The sequence below is a fragment of the Tachyglossus aculeatus genome, assembly GCF_015852505.1.
Source record: "Tachyglossus aculeatus isolate mTacAcu1 chromosome 12 unlocalized genomic scaffold, mTacAcu1.pri SUPER_6_unloc_1, whole genome shotgun sequence".
Lineage (NCBI taxonomy): Eukaryota > Metazoa > Chordata > Mammalia > Monotremata > Tachyglossidae > Tachyglossus > Tachyglossus aculeatus.
The window spans coordinates 14,533,511-14,555,501 of NW_024044828.1; the positions used below are offsets into that span (position 1 = coordinate 14,533,511).

General features: G+C 44.4%; 1 protein-coding gene across 1 annotated transcript in view; it reads left to right on the forward strand.

The window, feature by feature from the left end:
• ITIH5 (inter-alpha-trypsin inhibitor heavy chain 5) overlaps nt 1-21,991 on the forward strand; it is a 60,048-nt gene that overhangs the window by 8,286 nt on the left and 29,771 nt on the right. The window contains exons 2-7 of the mRNA XM_038741419.1: nt 2,494-2,538; nt 7,523-7,686; nt 8,281-8,388; nt 9,841-10,091; nt 17,892-18,061; nt 19,860-19,976. Coding sequence (XP_038597347.1) covers nt 7,538-7,686; nt 8,281-8,388; nt 9,841-10,091; nt 17,892-18,061; nt 19,860-19,976 — 795 coding nt within the window. The 5' untranslated portion in view covers nt 2,494-2,538; nt 7,523-7,537. The remainder of the gene's footprint in view (nt 1-2,493; nt 2,539-7,522; nt 7,687-8,280; nt 8,389-9,840; nt 10,092-17,891; nt 18,062-19,859; nt 19,977-21,991) is intronic.

Below are 21,991 nucleotides of genomic sequence, written 5' to 3' on the forward strand. Positions count from 1 at the left end.
TTACTGTCTCTATATTTTGCCAACTTGCACTTCCCAAGCGCTTTGTACAGTGCTCTGCACACAGTAAGCGCTCAATAAATACGATTGATGATGATGATGATAGGGCACGGGCCTGGGAGTCACAAGGTTTGCTGCCATTTGTCTGCTGCATGGGGTAGGGACTGTCTCTATATGTTGCCAACTTGTACTTCCCAAGCGCTTAGTACAGTGCTCTGCACACAGTAAGCGCTCAATAAATACGATTGATGATGATGATGATAGGGCACGGGCCTGGGAGTCACAAGGTTTGCTGCCATTTGTCTACTGCATGGGGTAGTTACTGTCTCTATATTTTGCCAACTTGCACTTCCCAAGCGCTTTGTACAGTGCTCTGCACACAGTAAGCGCTCAATAAATACGATTGATGATGATGATGATAGGGCACGGGCCTGGGAGTCACAAGGTTTGCTGCCATTTGTCTGCTGCATGGGGACAGGGCACGGGCCTGGGAGTCACAAGGTTTGCTGCCGTTTGCTGCATGGGGTAGGGACTGTCTCTATATGTTGCCAACTTGTACTTCCCAAGCGCTTAGTACAGTGCTCTGCACACAGTAAGCGCTCAATAAATACGATTGATGATGATGATGATAGGGCACGGGCCTGGGAGTCACAAGGTTTGCTGCCATTTGTCTGCTGCATGGGGACAGGGCACGGGCCTGGGAGTCACAAGGTTTGCTGCCGTTTGCTGCATGGGGTAGGGACTGTCTCTATATGTTGCCAACTTGTACTTCCCAAGCGCTTAGTACAGTGCTCTGCACACAGTAAGCGCTCAATAAATACGATTGATGATGATGATGATAGGGCACGGGCCTGGGAGTCACAAGGTTTGCTGCCATTTGTCTGCTGCATGGGGACAGGGCACAGGCCTGGGAGTCACAAGGTTTGCTGCCATTTGTCTGCTGCATGGGGTAGGGACTGTCTCTATATGTTGCCAACTTGCACTTCCCAAGCGCTTAGTACAGTGCTCTGCACAGAGTAAGCGCTCAATAAATACGATTGATGATGATGATGATAGGGCACAGGCCTGGGAGTCACAAGGTTTGCTGCCATTTGTCTGCTGCATGACCTTAGGCAAGCAGAAAGTATCTTGTTTCTAGAAACAACAACAACATAGTAAGCGCTTAATAAATGCCATCATTAAGAAGACTACATCCCGTTTCCGTGGCAACAGGGCTGGCGAGGCCTTTGAGACTGAGTTCATTCATTCATTCGCATATTTATTAAGAGATTGCTGTGTGCAAAGCACTGTACTAAGCACTTGGGAGAGTACAAACTAACAATAAACAGACACATCCCCTGCCCACGAGAAGTTTGCAGTCTAAGCTAGTCTAGAGAAGCAGCGTGGCAACAGTGGAAAGAGCATGGGCTTTGGAGTCAGAAGTCATGGGTTCAAATGCCGGCTCTGCCCATTGTCAGCTGTGTGACTTTGGTCAAGTCATCATCATCATCAATCGTATTTATTGAGCGCTTTGGGCAAGTCAATTCAATCAATCAATCAATCAGAGTGAATGCCATATGTGAGCGTATATAAATGCTGATATGAACTAAATTCAATTGTATTGAGCGCTTACTGTGGAAAAGCTGAGTGGGGAACATCTGCAAATTGCAGCCTTGTGCGCTGTCAGGTGAACTTAATACTAACCCCTGAGAAGAGTTCGAAAGAGAATGTGACATGCTGAATGTGCTCTTTCCCCACATCCAGTGTTGTGAAACTCAGGATACTGTCCCTTGGTAGGCTTTGTTTTTGTCCCAGGACATGTTATTGAAAATGAAGGCCCTTCTGTGTATCCTCAGTGGCCTGTTGTGCTGCCTAGAGTTCCATGAATTCCTCTTATAAAAAATGTTAGCCGGAAGCTCACATTCAGTCCAGCTAGTGATTGAATGAATGAATAGTGAGTGGAGAGCTATTAATATCTTTAAATTCGGGTACATACCTTTAAATTTAAATTGTATATTAGTGAGTGGAGAACTACTCACATCAGAGGGGTAGTTCAGTTCTACCCTGGAGCTTACAGTGTTAGTCCTGTCTCAGTGAGAACAGACCACCCACCCACTTGGTTTCAATTAGTCAATAGTATTTACTGAGTGCTTATTTTGCACAAAGCACTATACTAAATAGTTGGGAGAGTAGAATATGATGGAGTTATTAGATACATTTCCTGCCCATAAGTAGCTTACAGTCAGAGGGGGATAAAGACATTAAAATCAATTTTGGATATATACGTATGTGCTGAGGGGATGAGCTTGTGGGCAATATCATGAACTTAAAGATTTCAGATCTAAGTGCATGGGTGAGGCTGCAGGAAAGGGGAAGCAACACGAAGTGCCTCAGTTTCCTTATCTGTAAAATAGGATTAACAATTGTGTCTAAATAATAAAATAAATAGTCAGAAAATAATTTTGCAAATATAAAGGGCTCCTTAATAACTTAATAAACCTTCTACTTTTTTTGCAGGTTGAGCAAAGAATCCCAAGGCAAGCCAGGATTCAGCAGAGATTGGTATGTACTGCACATTGATCTCACTTCTGAAAAGATTTCCTTCCTTTTATTTTTTCTCTTAGTTAGATATAGTTTTGACCAAGACCCAAGAAATCTTTCAGAAAAAAAAATCAGTGAAACCTGTCCAAGTTTGCTCATGTTTATCATTGCAACCAGCCACTGTTTTGGGATTTTTTTTCTAAACAGGCAAAAGCATTTTTTTCTTTTTTGGCAAAGGAATTAATGATGCCTGTAAGAAAACAAGAACAAGGCACTGTAAAAAGAATAAATTTATTTTCATCTGCTCAATAGGATTTTAAAATCCCTAACCGAAACTATTAATCCCTAACTCCCAGCTATTTTCTTAGCATCTTATCCCTCCAAAAGGACTTAATGATTGTGAGTTCATTCATTCAATCATATTTATTGAGCGCTTACTGTGTGCAGAGCACTGTACAAAGCACTTTTTAATAAAGTAAACAAGCAAGTCATCCCCAGCTGTAGGTCAAAGCTCCATGTGATTCATTCATTCAGTCATATTTACTGAGTGCTTACTGTGTGCAAAGCACTGTACTAAGCACTTGGGAGAGTACAAAAAGTGATGCAAAATTTACAGTGCATACCCAAGGTTTCAGATTGTAAATTTAGATTAGATTCTAGCAACCCTAATGACTTATTTTGAAACCCTCTTGACTCTATTCCTGGCTACTGGATACCCCTAAATCACACAAAAATGTGGTGACAAGTTCCTTCTGCTCTCCAGGGACCTCTCTTTTGGGCATGTCCAGCACGAACTTCACAGGAATTGGATTCTGTGTTTTCCTTGGGGCAGTGTAGGGAGGCTGCTCTCTCAGTTCTTTCTACATCTGGCCCTTTATAGAGAAGCCAATCCTGGTTATTGCTGCTATTGTCCCCATCTTTGGTGCCATAATTAATATTGTCTCATGCTCATTACTGTTATGTGTGAGAAAGTAAGAAGAAGAAAAAGAACAGTTGGCCTCTAACAGGAGCAAGTCCATTCCTTCCTCTAATTCTTGCCTAAGAAAGGCTAACCGTAATGATAATTGTGATAGTTGTTTTGTGCTTACTCAGCGTTAAGCATATACAAAGCAGTAGCGTGGATCAGACACAGTTCCTACCCAACATGGGACTTACAGTCCAAGAGGAAGGGACAACAGTTATTCAATCCCCATTTTGTAGATGTGGAAACTGAGGAACAGAGACATTAAATGACTTGCCCAAGGTCACACCACAGACAGGTGGCAGAGTCTGGGGATCCTCTGACTCCTGGGCTCGTGTTCTTTTTTTAAGGCCACACAGCTTCTCTCTGAAGTGTCTTCTTTGGAACTGAGATGTTGGATTTCTAATGAACCAGAACCTAGTGGATAGAACACGGGACTGGGAGTCAGAAGGACCTGGGTTCTAGTTCCGGCTCCACCACTTGTCTGTTGTGTGACCTTGGGCAAGTCATTTAACTTCTCTGTGCCTCAGTTACCTCCTCTTTAAAATGGGGATGCTTGTGGGGCATGGACTGTGTCCAAACTGATTAGCTTGTATCTACCCCAGCACTCAGTACAATGCCCAGCACATAGTAGCGCTTAACAAATACCATTAAAAAAAATTGAAGCCGCAAACCAATTTTAACCTTCAGGGTTCCTGCTCTGCACCCCGCCCAGTAAGGGTTCAATAAATAGTATTGGCTGATGGGACAGAGGAGGAAGGGAGGCTGGGGCAGATCACAGGATATGGTCAAGTGTAGAAGCAAAGAGAAAAGCAGAGCTGGTAGAAGATCCAGTCGAATTAAAGATTCAAATGTATTTGCCAAAGCCCTCTCACCACCTCCTGGGCACAGTGAAACCCACCAAACTTGGGCTGTGAAAGGCAGATGGGCCATGCAGAGCCTAGGTTCTTCCCTGCAGCTGGCCTGGTTTTCCTGAAGTAATTTAGTCACCCTCATTCTCTTTAACCTTCATTTCCAACCTAGAAAATTTCCTTCAGCATAGTCTAGTGGACCTGAGAGTCAGAAAGACCTGGGTCTAATCCTGGCTTCGCCACTTGTTGGCTGTGACTTTGGGCAAGTCACTTCTCTGTGCCTCAGTTACCTCAGATGTAAAATGGGGATTAATGCTGTGAGCCCCATGTGGGACTGTGTCCAACCTGATTGGCTAGTATCTCCCCCAGCGCTTAGACCAGTGCTTGACACAAAGTAAGCGCTTAACAAATACCACCATTATTATTGTTTTTATTATTATTATTATTATTACCAGATCTGGTCTTAAAACTTTGGACTCAAAGGCAGCCATGAAGACTAATCCTCCATTCGTTTTTCAGTTTTGTTTTAGAATTGTACAAAAATGGCATCAACACTTTGGGTTGGACAGTGCCTGTTACCATGGGGATCAGGATATGGGACAGATATATTTTTCCAAAGTTTAATTTCTCTAAATCCAATTTATCCCCATAAATTGGCAGGTAGTCTGAGGTGGGAGGGGCAGTGATGCAACCAGTTCTGAAGAGAGCCGAGGGCACTCCAGGTCCACCCATAGTGTGATTCCCCTCTCCCCTCCACTCCCCCCCCCTCCTTCAGTGTTCCAGTGGGTAGTTCTCAAGGGAATCCTCATAATAATAATAATAGCAACAATAATGGTATTTTCTAAGTGCTTTCTATGTGCCAGGCACTGTACTAATTGCTGGGGTGAACACAGGCAAATCAGGTTGGACATAGTCCCTGTCTCTCATGGGTGTCTCAGTCTGAATCCCGATTTTACGGACAAGGTAACTAAGGCACAGAGAAATGAAGTGACTTGCCCAAGATCACAAAACAGACAAGTGGCAGAACCCAGGCCCTTCTGACTTCCGTGATCTATCCATTAGACCATGTTCCTCCAGCAGCCTCATCTGAGGGATTCTCCAGTCAGCCTTTGCCTCGGGGTTTTGAGCCTCTGTGCCTCCACTCCTTCTGGCAGCACGGGGAATGCCCAGCAAAGCCTCTGTTGTATTTGCTAGTTTCCCCTCTGTCTTTTGTGTGAGCCAGATGGTTAGAAAAGAGGAGTAGGGGTCAAGGAGACTCCCAGATTCGACCCCGAGCACTTAGGACATCTTTATTCAACTTGAGAGAAATGGCTCACATGAGTAATTCAGAGGCCTTCTGTTCCCTGGGCAACGAATTAACACACTCCCAGCGTCAAATGACTTTTCAGTCTGTTTAGCCCTTTCAGGAAATAAAAATGAAGGAATAATTACATTGCATCATACATAGACTCCCCCCCACCTTATTTTTTTTCCATTTTCATTTAAAAAATCAAACCTAATTAGATGCACCTATAGAAACATGTTATGCCTTGAAAAATATGCATTATAAGATGGTAGCACCTGGTTTCCATTCTTCTCTTCCTACAGCACCAGGCCTTTTTCAATACATTTCTCATTTGCCCTGTCTCTCTAGCCTGAATGGACTCGTTGTTCAGAATGGGTAATCACTTCTGTAATATTCCAAAATCCAAACATCTCTCATGATCACAGTCTTTCTCTGAATGTCTAGGTTGTGATTCCTCTCAATTTCACGGGCCTTTACCTTGTTATGCTTTCTTAAGACCTAATAAATACCTCTTTTTTGGGTATCAATCAGTCAGTGGTATTTATTGAGCACTTACTATATGCAGAGCCCTGTATGAGCACTTTGGAGAGTACAATACGATAGAATTAGCAGACATGTTCCCTACATATGTCTTTCAGCTACATATAGATCATTCTTTCTTCTTTATTGAGGCTTAACTGAACTGTGCACATTCATCTCTTCCAAGAAGTCAGTCTTTGCATTCTCCTTATGTTTCCCCTCAACCTACTCCCATCTGTGTATCTCTTTTGAGTCGCAGAGGAAAGAGCTGATGCACCAATGGCTATTCCCAAGACATCTGCTTTAAATTGGTTTTCAACACTCCACCCACTCCTCCAGCTCGTAATACTTTCTCATATCCCTGCATTAGCCAGCGCAAAGAGAGAGTCCACCGCGTTCTCAGATGGGCTCTGGGCACTGGGACCCCAGCCACAATTCTTTGGTGGATTATAGGGCATTTCCTCTATGGCTTTTCTTAATTGGTTGCAGGAAGCCTGTTCCATGTCCTCTCCATCTCTTCCCTTGAGTATCTGATGCAAAGCCTGGTAATGCTGGTCCCATGGAAGCTCTTGAGGTCCTTTGTTTTCTGAGTGAGCAGTGTCTCTTGATAGCTTTTATTGTGTGATATTTCACAGCTGGCACCTTGGTGCAAAAGGCATTAAGCCAGGCCTAAGAGAATAAATCTGATGAAAATTAGAGAATATCCCCCACCTACACAGAAAGGGATTTTCACTGCAAAAAAACTTCTCCAACTTACTATTACTCTTGGACTCCAACTGTATCCTATTGCCCTGCCATTGGTAAGTGTGAGAAGGCTAGGAAGCATTTTCATAGGCCAGTGGCATTTTTAAACCCCTCTGTAGAGCTGGTTTTTATGTCATATAGCAACTCTATTCTTTTTGTGTTAAACATCTGTATAAAAATTGCTTCTCTGGTGGGTAGTGCTTGAAAGCCTTTGCTTCTGAATTCCTTGGATATCTTTGTGAATTAGGGAAATGGGAAAAGCACAGGCCTGGAATCAGAGGACCTGAGTTCTAATCCTGGATCTGTCGCTTAACTGCATTTTGGCCTTGGGCAAGTCACTTCACTTCTCTGTGCCTCAGTTGCCTCACGTATAAAATGGGAATTCAAATTGTGAGTCCCATGTCGGACATGGACTGTGTCCAACCTGATTATCTTGTATCTACCGCAGTGCTTGGTACAGTCCTAGGCACGTAGTAAGTGCTTAAATACTATAATTCCTGCAGTCTAGGCTTAGGGACAAAGAAGAGGTTGAAGCATTGGCCTTGGGCATCGAGTCTAGTGGGATTACTCCCTAAGAGAAATATTCGTTTGTGCGGAGGGGTAATGCAACACTGAGCTACTTCATACCTGTTCCAATTTCCCCAGAAGACCAAGCCCCTGATGACAGATCTGGTTGTGAAATCTACCATCATCTCTCGTTATGCCTTCACCGCCGTCTCCTGCACCATGCTGAACCGGGCCTCAGAGGACAAGGAAGTAGAATTTCAGATGCAGATTCCGGCAGCGGCCTTCATTACCAACTTCACCACGTAGGTGAACGAGGGTAGGACAGCCCCTGCGTAGGTGGCTTGTTGTGGGGAAACAGAGCAAGGCCAGGCAGAGAAAATATAGAGTCCAAAATGGTGTTAGTCAGGATAAATGGTGCTGGGAACTGGAGTTACTCAAACCTGTATAGTTCCAGGAGAGCCAAGGGATCAGAGAGCCCAAGTCTTGCACCAGGACAGCACATCTATTTCTGGTTCTTATCAGAATCAGAGATGCGTTCAAGTAGGGTGGGTGTTTGGGTTTATTTTTAGGTCTGGGCAAGGACTCAAGTTGTATCTACTTAGGGCAGGGCCAGGCCCGCCCAACCCTGGTGCTATGTCTGGATCCGCTCACTGGGCTGCAGGCTGGTGGGGTGATAGTGCCTGGGGCTTTGTTTATTACTTGTGAGCCAGGACTTGCCGTTCAGACCTGTTGAAAGTTGTCCTGGAGAGGAATGAATGATCTCAGGGAATGCCCGAGTCTGGCACCCCCAAAAACAGAAACAAAAATATTTCCCAGGGTTGCTGTGGTTTTACCTTCTGTGTCTGAAATGGTCTCATCACTGTCACTGGTAACAAAGCTGTCTCCTACTTTTTCAGCATCATTGGCGACAGGGTGTATCAGGGGAAAGTTGTAGAAAAAGAAAAGAAGTCCGGCAACAGGGAGAAAGAGAGGAGCAATAAAACTTCTACTTCTGACGGTGGTGGGTGAGTACCACTTCATCAAGGATTTCATTAGAGGTTTCCCCTGCCAATCAACCAATAAAAACACTTATTGAGCACTTGCAATGTGCAAAGCACTATGTTATGGGCTGGAAAGGATGCTGAAACAATAATCTGCCACTTGCCTGTTGTGTGTCCTTGGACAAGTCACGTCTTCTCTGGTCCCCAGTTTTCTCATCTGTAAAATGAGGATTAAATAAAATACCTTGGTCTCCCTCAGTGTCCGACCTGATTGAATTGTACCTAGTGCTATCTATTTGTTAGATGCTTCTATGTGCAAGCACAGTACTAGGCATTGAAGTACAGTGCTTGACACATAGAAGCATGTAACAAATACCATAATTACTCTTACTGTTATACTGTCTAAAGTGGGATGGAGAGAGGAGGATGGAAACAGAGAAAAAAAAATAGTGGGGAAAATACAGGCTAAACCTTCAAGTATCAAAGGCATTAATATGGGCTGCATGACTACAACACTTGGTTCAGTAAATTTCATTCATAATCAATCTTGTAAACCTCACTAGCTACTGAGAGGTCACTCTGGGACCATTTAAAGAGATGAGCAGAGGGAGGTAGGCTTGCCAGAATCCACATGGTGAGTCATGGCAGAGGGGAGAATGAAATCCCCATGCTCCTCATCAAGGATACATTTCTCTTAGAAGGAGCCAACCCCAAATCTGGGAGGGTATATGCGCCCCTGACTCTTACTAGCCTCAGTGTCCCTCGGCAGAAAGGGAGGCAAGGTAGGATCAAGTGATACAGGTGGACCACTAAGAGTAGGTGCCCATCTACCTTCTGACTTTTCTAAAGAGCCTAATCCAAACTCCCTTTGGAGTCTCTGAATTCCCTCATCGGGGAAAAATAAAGCAAATTGTACATATAGTAATGTAATTGACTGAGCACATACTTGGTGCTTGGGAATTACAGAATAACAAAGTGACACATTCTCTGTCCACAAGGAGCTTGAACTCTAACAAGCAAGTCAATCATATTTACAGCTACAGTAGTCAGGTTTTTTTCTCTTTTGTTTAAAAGTGTGTAGGAAAGGTTTCCCTCCCTGTGCCCTTTTTCCTGCTGGAGGTATAGTAAAGTGGACTCTCCCAAGCGCTCAGTACAGTGCTCTGCAGTGTGTTCCATAAATGCTACTGATGGATTTATTTATTGATAGTTGGAGAATGCAGTTGGCCTGCTCTTCATCGTTCCATGCATGTTTTCGTATGGTCCTGATATCCTGACCCTGCAGGAAGCTTTTCCTTACCACCCACTCATCAGGAATCACTTCCCCGAACTTTGCGGGCAAGCTGTCTGAGAACAAACGCTGAGGGCTGATTGGTGGTGGAACTGGAGAGGGAAGGGGCTCTGGAGGAAACAATCAGTGATGACACAAGGAGACAACTGTGCCTGATTGGTGATGGCTCGTCTGTCCTTTCCATGCAGGGAGAGAGGTGTTGAGACTTTCCGAGCCTCTGGAATGATTCCTGGGAAGAACAAAGCTGTCTTCCTCCTCCATTATGAAGAGCTCTTGCAGAGACGCCTGGGGAAGTACGAGCATGCTGTCAGTGTCCGGCCTCAGCAGCTGGTTGGGAGGCTGCGGGTCGAGGTGAATGTTCTGGAGAAGGCCGGGCTCCGGTCTCTGGAGGTGCCGCCCCTCCACAATGGCCGCAAGAAGAGTAACGAGAAAGAGGGTGGTAAGTTTCCCTGGAATTTGAGTGAAGTGAGATGGAACATCCAGGCTGTTGTCACTTGGGGGTATTAATAGGGCCATTGCTTTGGTCCTGCTAAACTCCAGTCTGAGCACTTGTATCCTGTCTACTGAATTTATTACTCACATCCATCTCCTTTCAGTCATTCAATAAATCAAACAATCAAAGGTATTTATTGAGCGCTTATTATGTGCAGAGCACTGTACTAAGCTCTTGGAAGAGCATAATACAACAGAGTTAGCAGGCATGTTCCCTGCCCACAGTGAGTTTAGATTCTAGAGGGGAAAACAGACATTAAGTAATTTTACCCCCTGTTGTACAAAGAAGGGGCTGTGAATTTGCCCCGACGCGACTGCATGGAACAAAGGGACTGGAGTCACATATGTGATCTAGTGGCAAGAGCATGTTCCTGAGACTCAGGAGACTCAGGTTCTAGTCCTGTCTCTGCAACTTGCCTGCTGCGTGACCTTGGGCTAATCACTTAACTTCTCTGGCCTCCATTTCCTTCTTTGTAATTTGGGGTTGAGACATACTATGGGACGGGGATTGTGTCCGATATGATAACCTTGTATCTACCCCAGCATTTAGCACATAGTAAGCCCTTAAGAAATGCCATTATTATCATCTTCATCACATAATTTTAGTTTTTGACACTTCTGCTTCTCAAACCTTGCCCATCACAACATATAGTCTTGGCTTACACACCCTTCTAAATATGAGAACTCAACATTAATATTGATATTTCACCTTTGCTGGCTGCTCTGTTGGAAGAGAACTTATCTCAGACCAACCAACAGCTAAGACCCCAGTTAAGTGGGTTTGGCATCTGATTTGTTAGAGACAGATAGCAAGGAGGAGAGGCGGGCATTCATCCTGATAATTACACTGTGGGTGGGAAACCAGAGGTGAAGAAAGAGGTCAGTGAATTAATCATTTGTCTCCCAATGGAGCTCAGGGTGGAAGAATTAAGCTTAGCTTTGAGCCTTTGCAGATAGTAGTAGTTGTAGCTATCATTATTGGGTTCCCACATGGTATGGTGCATATACTAGGAATTTAGGAAGAACAGAACAAAGTGACATGTTTGCTGCCCATAAGAAGCGTACATTCCAGTGGGAGTGACCAATGGAGAAAATATTATTGGACCTGATTCCAGGGTGAGCCACAGAAAGCGATGAGTTTCTGAGAGGAAACTTTGTGATGGATTGCAGTCAATCAATCAATTGTACTTATTGAGCACTTACTGTGTGCAGAGCACTGTACTGAGCCCTTAAGAGAGTACTTATAACAGAATTGGTAAATACGTTTTGTGGAGTATAGACTGTCCCCATCAAGACTTGTGTGTATGAGTGTGAATGGGAACTGCCCATGGTCCCACAAGAGGAGGAGAAGATGGACACTCTCTCCCAGGCAGCTGAGGAATCTACCCGGGAATGTGTGGAAATTCCCATTACGACTTCCAGGGCCCCTCCTCCCATCCTGCCTAGTACCTGCTGGTCTGTGGGAGATTTGAGCTACAGCACGAGTCCTTCCGGCCTCTGTCTCTCTTGCCATCTCTTCCAGGCCAGAAACCAGGTCTGGAATAAAGCTTTTGCCTGCCAGCACTGCTGTGTCACATCAACAACGGTCCTTCCGTCTCACCGGAACATTGGGAATCCTGACCTAACACCCCCCGATTTCCATTTGAAATGTTTTCTCCTGGATTTAGGCCATTATTGAATTACTCATGCAGTTGTTGGAAATAACCTCTCCCCATATCCTCCTCATTGCCCTCGGAGTCATAGAAACAGATGATGGAAAAGTATCAACAGTAGACTCATTGCATCCTTACAGTATTTTCTAGCCTCTCCTGCTTTGATTACTGCATCTTCCTCCTCGCTGACCTTCCTGCCTCCTGACTCTCCCACTCCAATCCGTACTTCTGTCTGCTGCCCAGATCATTTTTCTATATAAACATTCAGTCCACATCTCCCCTTGCTTCAAGAACTTCCATTGGTTGCCCATCCATCACCGCATCAAACAGAAACTCCTTACCATCTGTTTTAAAGCACTCAGTCAGTTTGCCTCCTCCTCCCTTACCTCACTGCTCTCCTACTACGGCCCAGCCTGCACATTTCACTCCTGTAGTGCCAGCTTGCTCACTATGTCCCCATCTCATCCATCTCACTGCCATCCCCTTTCTCTCACCCACCCTCTGGCCTGAAGTTCCTTTGCTCTACATGTATGTCAGACCACCACTCTCCCCATCGTCAAAATCCTATTGAGGTCAGAATTTCCAAGAGGCCCTCCTCTCTTTCCCCAGCCTTGCTCTCCCTTCTCTACTGTCTATGTGCCTGGATCTCTATCCTTTGGGCACTTGGTATTCACCCCACTGTCAGCCCAACAGCACTTACATACATATCTGTAATTTATTCATTTATACTAATGTCTGACTCTCCCTCTATACTGTAAGCTCACTGTGGAAAGGGAACGTGTCTACCAACTCTGTTGTACTGTACTCTCCCAAGCAGTTAATACAGTAATCTGCATGCAGTAAGCACTCAATAAATGTCATTGATTGATATACTCTGGAGTTTAACCTAAGTTTCAGGTTTCCAAATTAAGAGACTTTTTCCCTTATCTCTTGGATCACCCAGGATATTCTCAATGCCAGAATGTGATTTTTAAAATTCCCCATACACTACCATGCTTGAGAATGAGGTCCTTAGAAGGAAGATTTTTAGGAAGATTTTCTAGGATTATTCAAGAGATCTCCTTGAGGATTTTTCTTTTGGCCAAGAGGAAAGTAGTGTCATTGGCCTGGTCTTTGCAGATGATGACATGATAGCAGTGGTAACGTTTGGGGGTACAGGAGGGTCTATGGATACTGGGTACCCAGTCTGTCCCTGTTTCCATCAACTGATACTATTTATTGATCATCTGCCGTGTGCAATGCACTGTCCTAAGCGTTTGGGTGAGTAGAAGAGACTCAGTACACATAATCCCAGCCCTCAAGGAGCTAACAATTTTGCTGTTTCCAACTGTTTCTTTCCCAGCCAGTCTTCTTCATAACTTTTGTCTCAAGATAAACTACCCACAAAGTTTGACCATTGTTCAGTTTTCTTGCACTAATCAGGGCCTGATGGAGCAGGATCACTAGCTTTTTCAGGAAGGGAGAAAGGAGAATAGGGTACATGGATTTTTTTTGCTATTTTTGACATGAGGCTTGGCTGACTTAGCTGTTGCCATATGATCTACAAACTGCCAATTGCAAGCTTGGGTTTTCCATTGCTAGCAAGGGAATAGAAATGTTGGGAGGATTATTTTTGCGAAGAGCTGAGCAGTGTTGCAGGATTTAGGGAATGAGCCCTGGGTTTTTGTTAGGCTTGCTAAGTATAAATCCAGTGTAATATCAAACAGTTGCTCTGCAAGCCTGAAAATAACTTCAGTCCAATATGTTTGCCTTATCCTTCCATATCCTCTTCATGAAATAGTCAGGCATCTCTGTGCCTCTTAACTACCCCATATCAGATCACATACTGGACTATGCCCTGCTCTGCATCTGGAAATCAATATGGCAATTGCACGCTCATCTCCCAGATTACACTGGCATTGTAGAGGAGCAGCATGTCATAATGGAAAGAGTACAAGCCTGAGAGTCAGGAGACTTGGATTCTAATCCTGGCTCCACCACTTGTCCACTGTACAAACTTTGGCAAGTCACTTAACTTCTCTTTTCCGCAGTTTCCTCATTTGTAAAATGGAGATTAAATACCTATTCCCCGTCCCCCTTAAACTGTGAGCTCTGTGTTGGGCAGACTATGTTTGATTATCTTGTATCTATCCCAGTGCTTACTACATAGTAAGTACTTAACAAATACCACAGTTACTGTTATTACACAATACCACAAATATCACAATTTATTTATTATTCCAGGCCCCCTACATCTAGCTATGACACTCCAACCACCATAGAGGTTTGTTTGTCATGCCTTTTGCCATAATTTGCTCAGGGCCAGCTGTTGTGCAGATGACTCAGAGTCACTCAATGTGTTAGACAGGGTTGGAAAAAATGTTTTCTTTGGTATGCATCTCATGGCTCATGGCAGCATTTCGTGTGTGAAAATCTGTCTTTATCTCTACAATTGGATTGTTCCCTGTATCGCTATATGTACAGGTACTGTGGGTTTTTGTTTTTTTTTAATTCAGGGGCAACGTCATTTTTAAGTTGCCTCCTGTTAGGTTTGTCTGGAATCTGCTCCACTGGGCTCAGAATTTCTTCTGACTTCAAATCATGGCCCGATTCCTCCAGCCCCTTGGGATCTGGAGCAGGTCACTTAGCCATCAGCACTGCCCACTTAGAAAGCATTTCTCCTCACCAAGTGGGGCAGCTGAACTGTGGTTCATGAAAGCCAGTAGAGGCAAAAGGGAAAATTAACTTCCTGGGCTTGTGAAACCTGGAAGAGACTGGGAGGTCCAGAGGAGAGACTAAGTTGGTGACAGAGAGGCCCTGGGACAGAGAAGGCTGATTCTTGAGCTGCCAATCGAAGGTAATCACCTCTCCTTATACCGGAAGATTAGGGAATATGGCAGTTGTACCCACATTTCTTCCTGCCCACCTTCAATCCTTAGGCTCCTGACCCAGTTTTTTCCCACATTGTAACAGCTCAAAATTGAACTGCCCAATTATACACTAAAGTGTTCCTCTTGTGAAACTGTCTGGTTTCAGCCCAGCTGTGTTCAAATGTGTGTGTGTGTGTGTGTGTGTGTGTGTGTGTGTGTGTGTTTGTGTGTGAGAGAGAGAGAGAGAGAGAGAGAGAAAGAGAGAGAATGTCCAACATTTAGGTAATTTCATTAATAGCATTTGCCTCCCTTTCAACAGAGAAATGAACAAGCAAATGAGCATCTGGAAAATGCCACACTAAAATCACCAGGTGTTGGCTGCTTTTGTGCCACGGCAGCTCAGACAAAACAGTCCACCAGAAGCAGAGGCCAGGAAACCCCTCTCTCCACTGACCCAAATGACTGCAGCCTTCCGGACAATGCCCTAAAGGGCCATTCCCCAGACCTATGTCTTTTCATCTTTAGTTATTCTACGTAGTCTCTGGTTTCCTTCTCCCGTTTGTGTGTAAAGTGGTGTTTGTAGCTGAGGGCGGGGAGAGGTTGGAGGGAGAGGGGTTAGCAGCGGCTATATCATCTTTCCATAGCATACCATGTCCCTGGTCCAAAACTAAGCAGACACCCATGAATCTCTGAATTCTCTTCCCAAGTTTTATTTATTTTAAAAAACCTTAGTTGTTTATCATCAAAAACTAATATATCAAAAACATTTTATATTGGGAGCCAGTGTGACTTAGTGGAAAGAGCATGGAACAAGGAGTTAGGAGACCCAAATTCTAAACTCAGCTCTGCTTCTGGCCTGCTGGGACCTTGGGCGAACCACTTAACCACTCTGTGCCTCAATTTCCCCATCTGCAAAATGGGGAAAAGATACCTGCTCTCCCCTATCTCTTAGATTGTGAGCTCCATGTGGGATGGGACCATGTCAGACTGTAAGCTCGTTGTGGTCAGGGAACATGTCTACCAACTTTTACATGTACTGTCCCAAGTCCTTAGTACAGTGCTCTGCACATAGCGCTCAATAAACTTGATTGATTTATCTTATATGTACAAGTGTTCATCACAGAGCACAGCATATAGTAAGGGTGTTTAAATATCATCATCAGTGGTACTACTCATTATTTTTCCATATCATTTTCCTTTCTCATCTCAACAGTCATGTAATGTGAGGCATTAGATACTGGAAACATGGCTTTCTATAGCTTGTAGCTCATGTTTATGAAACACTTTAAAAAAAAAAAATGGTGGTAAGTATTTACTATGTGCCAGGCACTGTTTTTAGTACTGGGGTAAATGCAAGCTATTCAGGTTGGACACAGTCCTTGTCCCTTATGGGGCTCACAGTCTTAATCCCAATTTTACATATGAGGTAATTGAGGCCCAGAGGAGTTAAGTGACTTGACCAAGATCACACAGCAGACAAGTGGAGCTGGTATTAGAACCCAGGTCCTTCCGACTCCTGGGCCCATGCTCTATCATTCATTCAATCATATTTATTGAGCGCTTACAGTGTCCAGAGCACTGTACTAAGTGCTTGGGAAGTACAAGTCGGCAACATATAGAGACGGTCCCTACCCAACAACAGGCTCACAGTCTAGAAGGGGGAGATAGAAAACAAACCAAAACATGTAGACATGTAGACAGGTGTATCCACTAGCCCATGTTGCTTTGTTATCAGGGTATTTTATTATCTTCATTTCATAGGGAGGAATGAGAGGCCCAGAAAGGACAAGCACCATTAATTAGCTGTGGGACCATTGGCAAGTTACTTAACCTCTCTGTGGTTCTCGTTCTGCGAAGTAGGGGGAACCAGAGCAACCTTGCTAAATGGCAGTGCTGTTTCCCAAGGATAAACAAAGGGTTGCATTTTCCCATGAATGTCAACTGGGGGCTATCTGTGGTTACAGGAAGTTTGCTTATGGCGTTACTATGGAATACACTGGGTCAAATCTTAACCTTATGGTATTTACAGAGAAGGATGAGTTGAGATCAGTAGTAGGCTCTGGTCTTGTGTGTCGGTAACCGAGGACTGGCTCAGCCCACTCTCTGGGTGCAGTATAACACAGGATCTTTTCATCTCACTTAGACAAAGCTCAGAGTATTTCAAAGTGCCTTATATTAGCATAAAAGACAGCCTTTCAAATACCGTTGGAGCCAGTGGATGCATATATGATGCCAAAATGCCTTTTCTATATAGCTAAAAAAACTGGTTTAATGGGATAGTGAAATCTACCCCAGCACTTAGTACAGTAACTGGAACATCATAAGTGCATAACAAACACCACAATTTATTTTTAGTAAAGGTCTGAGAGTGAATGGGGACATAAAGGAGCTTGAGGGGGCAGTCAAATTTTCGCACCACTAGTGGCTTGATGCATGATATTCGGCAGATCATTATTCTCTCTGTGTCTCAGTTTCCTCATCCGTAAAATGGGGAGGATAGTATCTGCGGCTCTCAGCCACCCAGGCAGGTTGGGTGGGGAGAACTAGGTTGTTGATACCAAACGACTTCGGAAACAAAAAAGTTTAAGCAACTTCAAGAAATTATTATTAAAAATCAAACCAAAGGACCCCCAGAAAGGTAAATAATAACTCTTTTATTTAGTCCTGTTTGACTAGGGGCAGTGGCAAAGATAATTTTCCTAGAGATGATTGAATTATCAATCCTGGACAATCCTCACCATCTTGTACCGTGAACATATGCTTCATTGAAGAAGTTCAAATTCAGCATACTAGGGAGAATACTGAAGGCAACTCAGTAGGGGATGATCAGCACCAAGATTCTGTGAATCCACTAGAAATGGCACTGGGATAAGTGTGGAGTTAAATGTCCCAAACAGTGAAAGTCAGATCCCACCAGGAGTAGTAGTAATGGTGTTTATTGACTGACCCCTCGGTGCTTTGCACTGTACTAAGCACTTGGGAGAGTATAACAGAAGTGGAGATACATTTCCTCCCCATGAGTAGCTTACACTCTAATGAGGTAGATCAATATAAAATAAGAAATTGGCTGGGTTAAATCTCTAAATTATATGTATATATATATATATATATATATGTACAAATTCTGAGGATGGGAATAAATAAATATGTACTGGAGGTGTCTGATAGGTTGACATGACTCCCAAGTACTATTGGGCCTATACCCTTTTTCTCTATTCCTTATCATGTCTTGATTTTTGTCGACAGATGACATGGTCCCACCTCCTTCTACTGTTATCAACCGAAATGAAACTTTTGCCAGAATCACTTTCAATCCCAGTGTGGTCCAGCAAACTAAGATTTCTCAGAATGGCATTCTGGGAGATTTCATCATCCGATACGATGTCAACAGGGAGCAGAGTATTGGAGACATTCAGGTAAAGTTCTCCCATTTTATGCTACTCTGATTTGTTGTTTCCCTAACACATCCCTGACTGCTAGTGCCATCTGTCAAATGTCACCCAGTCTATTTTAATTCTTCTGAATTTCACTGCTACTTTATTTTATTTGCTGGCTTTCCAGTGACCGTGAAATGTGGGTCATTTCCAAAATGTGTGCTCTTCAATGAAAAAAGAGTTTTCCTGGGAATCAGATGTATTGATTTTGTGCTTGGGTACATCCTATATTATCTTTGTTCCTGCAGCTGTGCTTGGGCAGAGTCTGTTTAAGAAGGCTTATCCCACTTTTTAAAATCAAAGCATCTGTTCAGTTGGTAGCCCTTTCAGGTTCACTAATTCCACACATGGAAATGGAAACTTCATCACTGCTTATTCTTCTGGGGTGTGGTGATGAAACTAAACATGCTTGCTAGCTCCTGCACCCAGTTCTGCAAAGGTTGTAAGAGGGCTGTAGAATGACTACTCCTGGTCTCTTGGAGCCCCCCAGCTTTCTTCAGAGCTGGGTTGGCCATCCTGGAAAATAGGGATGGTCTGGAGCATTAGGATGAGCTACTGGGTAGGTTCTAGATGTGATCTGGCACACAGGTGCATGCACAAGGCCCAGACTCAGGAGTCAAGAGGGTTTGTAGGCAGTCTAGAAGTTTCTCTATCTAGTCTGGAGGTTGGACACTCCTCTTTAACTCCAGAAATGCCCATCAGAATCCAAAGAGGTGCCTTAGTGGGGGTTCTGGTCAAAGCACTAGCAGTTGCAACATGTCATAGTGAATAGAACATAGGCCTAGGAGTCAGAAGGTCATGGGTTCAAATCCAGGCTCTCCCACTTGTATGCTGTGTGACTTTGGGCAAGTCACTTCACTTCTCTGTGCCTCAGTTACCTCATCTGTAAAATGATGATTGAGACTGTGAGCTCCACATGGGACAGGGACTGTGTCCAACCTGATTTGCTTGTATCCATCCCATCGCTAGAACAGTGCCTGGCACATAGTAAGCACTTAAAAAAATGCCATAATTATTATTGAGGGAGAGGGAGGGAGGAAGTAGGAGAGACAACCTTGGCCGTCAAAGAACATAGCCTGGGATATTCCTCCAGGCAGCTGTTTACTGCCTAATCACCCATCTTTCCCCACTCCCTGCTCCATTCTGCATGAAGTGAAGCCCCAAGTGGTAGTGGTACTGCCCTTGTTCCTCTGGGGAGAGCCTGGGTGGTTGGTGGTTTAATTTGGGGTGTGTTGGTTGTCCTGCAGGCAGGCACAGAACCTCTAGATAGGCTCTGGCCCCTCTCCTCATGGCCGCTGAGATATTGTCATAATGGCAACTGGAGGGAGACTGTTCATTCATTCATTCAATCGTATGTATTGAGCACTTACTGTGTGCAGAGTACTGTACTAAGTACTTGGAAAAGTACAACACAACAATAATTAGTGACATTCCCTGCCCACAATGAGCTTACAGTCTAGAGGGGGGCAGGCCATGGCCAGGCTGTCCCCTGAGGCTTCCTCCCTGCCAGAGCATCACCAACCTCTCAAAAGAAGGCTCTAGGACCAAAAAAAAAAACCTCAAAGTATCAAGCCCGTGATTGTGGGAAACACCTCCAGATTTAAACCTTTGTTTCCCCCCAGTCTTCCAAATGCAGGTGACAGAAGCCAGCTGGAGGGCAACAGTCTGCCACCACTTCCCAAGGAAAAATGAGCTGTTCCTAACATCCTGGGAATCCCTCCCCAACCCCTGTCCCTGCCCTTCAGAGACAGTTTCTTTTCTCTTTCCCTCTCCCCGCCAGGTCCTGAATGGCTACTTCGTCCACTACTTTGCCCCCAAGGACCTCCCTCCCCTGCCTAAGAACGTGGTATTTGTGCTGGACAGCAGTGCCTCCATGGTGGGAGCCAAACTCAAGCAGGTGAGTGAATGCCTGGTGCCCAGGCAGCTCCATCCTCTTCCCCCACAAATGTTCTTCCCATGGGGGTCCACGCCCCACAGCTGCTCCCAGAAGTCAAGGCACAACTGCATCACCCAGCTGTTCCCGCTAGCAGGGAACACCCCGGAATGGATTGGGTTAAACCACTGGCATATTTCAGTGCCAGAAAGTTGGCTGGAAGCAGGGCGGTAGTTCCAGGTCTAAATATGTGTGACCCTCCCTTCCATTTCTGGGCAGTTTGGCTTCACCTGAGCTCATCTTTTCATATGTTCCTTGTCCTGGCTTCCTCTCTATGTGAGTGAGTGAAGTGCAGGGTTGGGGAAGTCCATTTTGGTTACATTTGACAGCCTCCTGTCTAGGCTGTAGTTTCCTAGAGGGGAGGCACTGATACAAGACCTGAGGGTCCTCTGTAAGACATGTAGGAAAACTGACAGCTCCCCGCTAACTGGGGGAAAGTTTCAGGAGCTGACCCTGCCTCCTCCTTGCTATGTCTAGGAGGTGGCCTGTTAGCAGGAGCAGGAGATGTGTGCTAAAGTTACTTGGGATTCAGAGAGAATATCAGAACCTGGAACTACCAATCCAGCATTAAATCACAGAGGTTCTGTGGGGCATGTAGAATTAAGGGGAAGGGGATGTCCCTCTTCCAGTTCTATCTTTGAATTGTTTTGTGACCTTGAACAAAATAATTACCCTCTCTAATCCCTGATTTCTTCTGCCACAATTCTCATCTTTCTCCCACCATTGTTGGGTGGGATGATTTATTTTTAAAATGTTGTAAAAAATATTTGTGGGAGAAACAGTGTGATATAGAGCTGTGTTTTCATTTTCATTTTGACTGCTTTGGTAATTGTATGGACACATTTTTTGCCTAAAGGTAAGAAGATTTATCCCTCTGCCCAAATGCATCCCTCAGTTAGATCCGAGGTCATTCTTGTCTTGACAAAAATCAAAGAGGAGTGGGGAAACCTTCCTTATTAAATGAACAGTGAATTATGGAATTGGGATGTTGAAACTTTTGGCTGACCTGCTGAATGTTGATGAATTGTCTAAATGTCTTGGGTTTGAAGATTCATTGTTGTAGTAATTTTTTAAGCTCCTCCCCAGCACTTCATACAGTGCTCTGCACAGAGTAGGGGCTTAATGAACACTTTCAATCACTGACTGATTGATCACCATCCTTATCACTGGCATTTCTTGTCCTGTTAGGGCTTAATACTCTTTCTTCTTGGCAAAACTATTTGGAGCAGGGGAACTGAGTGTTTCTGAAGGAAGAATCTGATTTTGCCTGACGACATAAAAATGATCTTTCTCCTCCATATCTTCTCAGCTGGCTAGAGGAACCATTAAAGAACAGTATTGACTTCATAATAGTCACAGAAACAAATTTTAGCTCCTGTTGCAGACTAAGAGGCTCCTGTTACAGCGAAAGGCAATGCTAGATGATCCATCAGCAAACTTGGAGCCACGCTCAGGTTTCAGAACCTTGAGCTCCTGCCTTCTGGGATCCAAGAGCAAAAGTGACCTATTGTGGGAGGCCCAGCAAGAGCAAAGCTCGCATCTTTTGCTTCCAAACGGTTTGCGGCATTAACTCAAAAACCTTATGGTGTTTTGATCTGAAGGTTGAGATGCTATCGGACCATCGTTGTGAGAGAAGAAAGAGAATCCCAGCTGTGAGGGGCACTGCTGCTTTTCTTTCTTAGTTGGTACCTGTGATGGATGGGGCCAGAGATTGGTGCAGAGCCTGGCTTGAGTCAGTCATTGAATACTGAAACTACAAAGAGCCAAGTAAAATGAGTTCACATGACCCACTCAGGCTCATCTCAGCTTGGGGAGTTGTGCTAGAAACTATCCCGAAAGTGGAAGTAGTGTAGCCTAGTGGCATTGGGAGTCAGGAGATTCAGGTTCTAATCCCACCTCTGCCACTGGCCTCCTATGTGACCTTGAGTAAGTCATTTAACCTCTCTGTGCCTCATTAATTCATTCAATCATATTTTTTG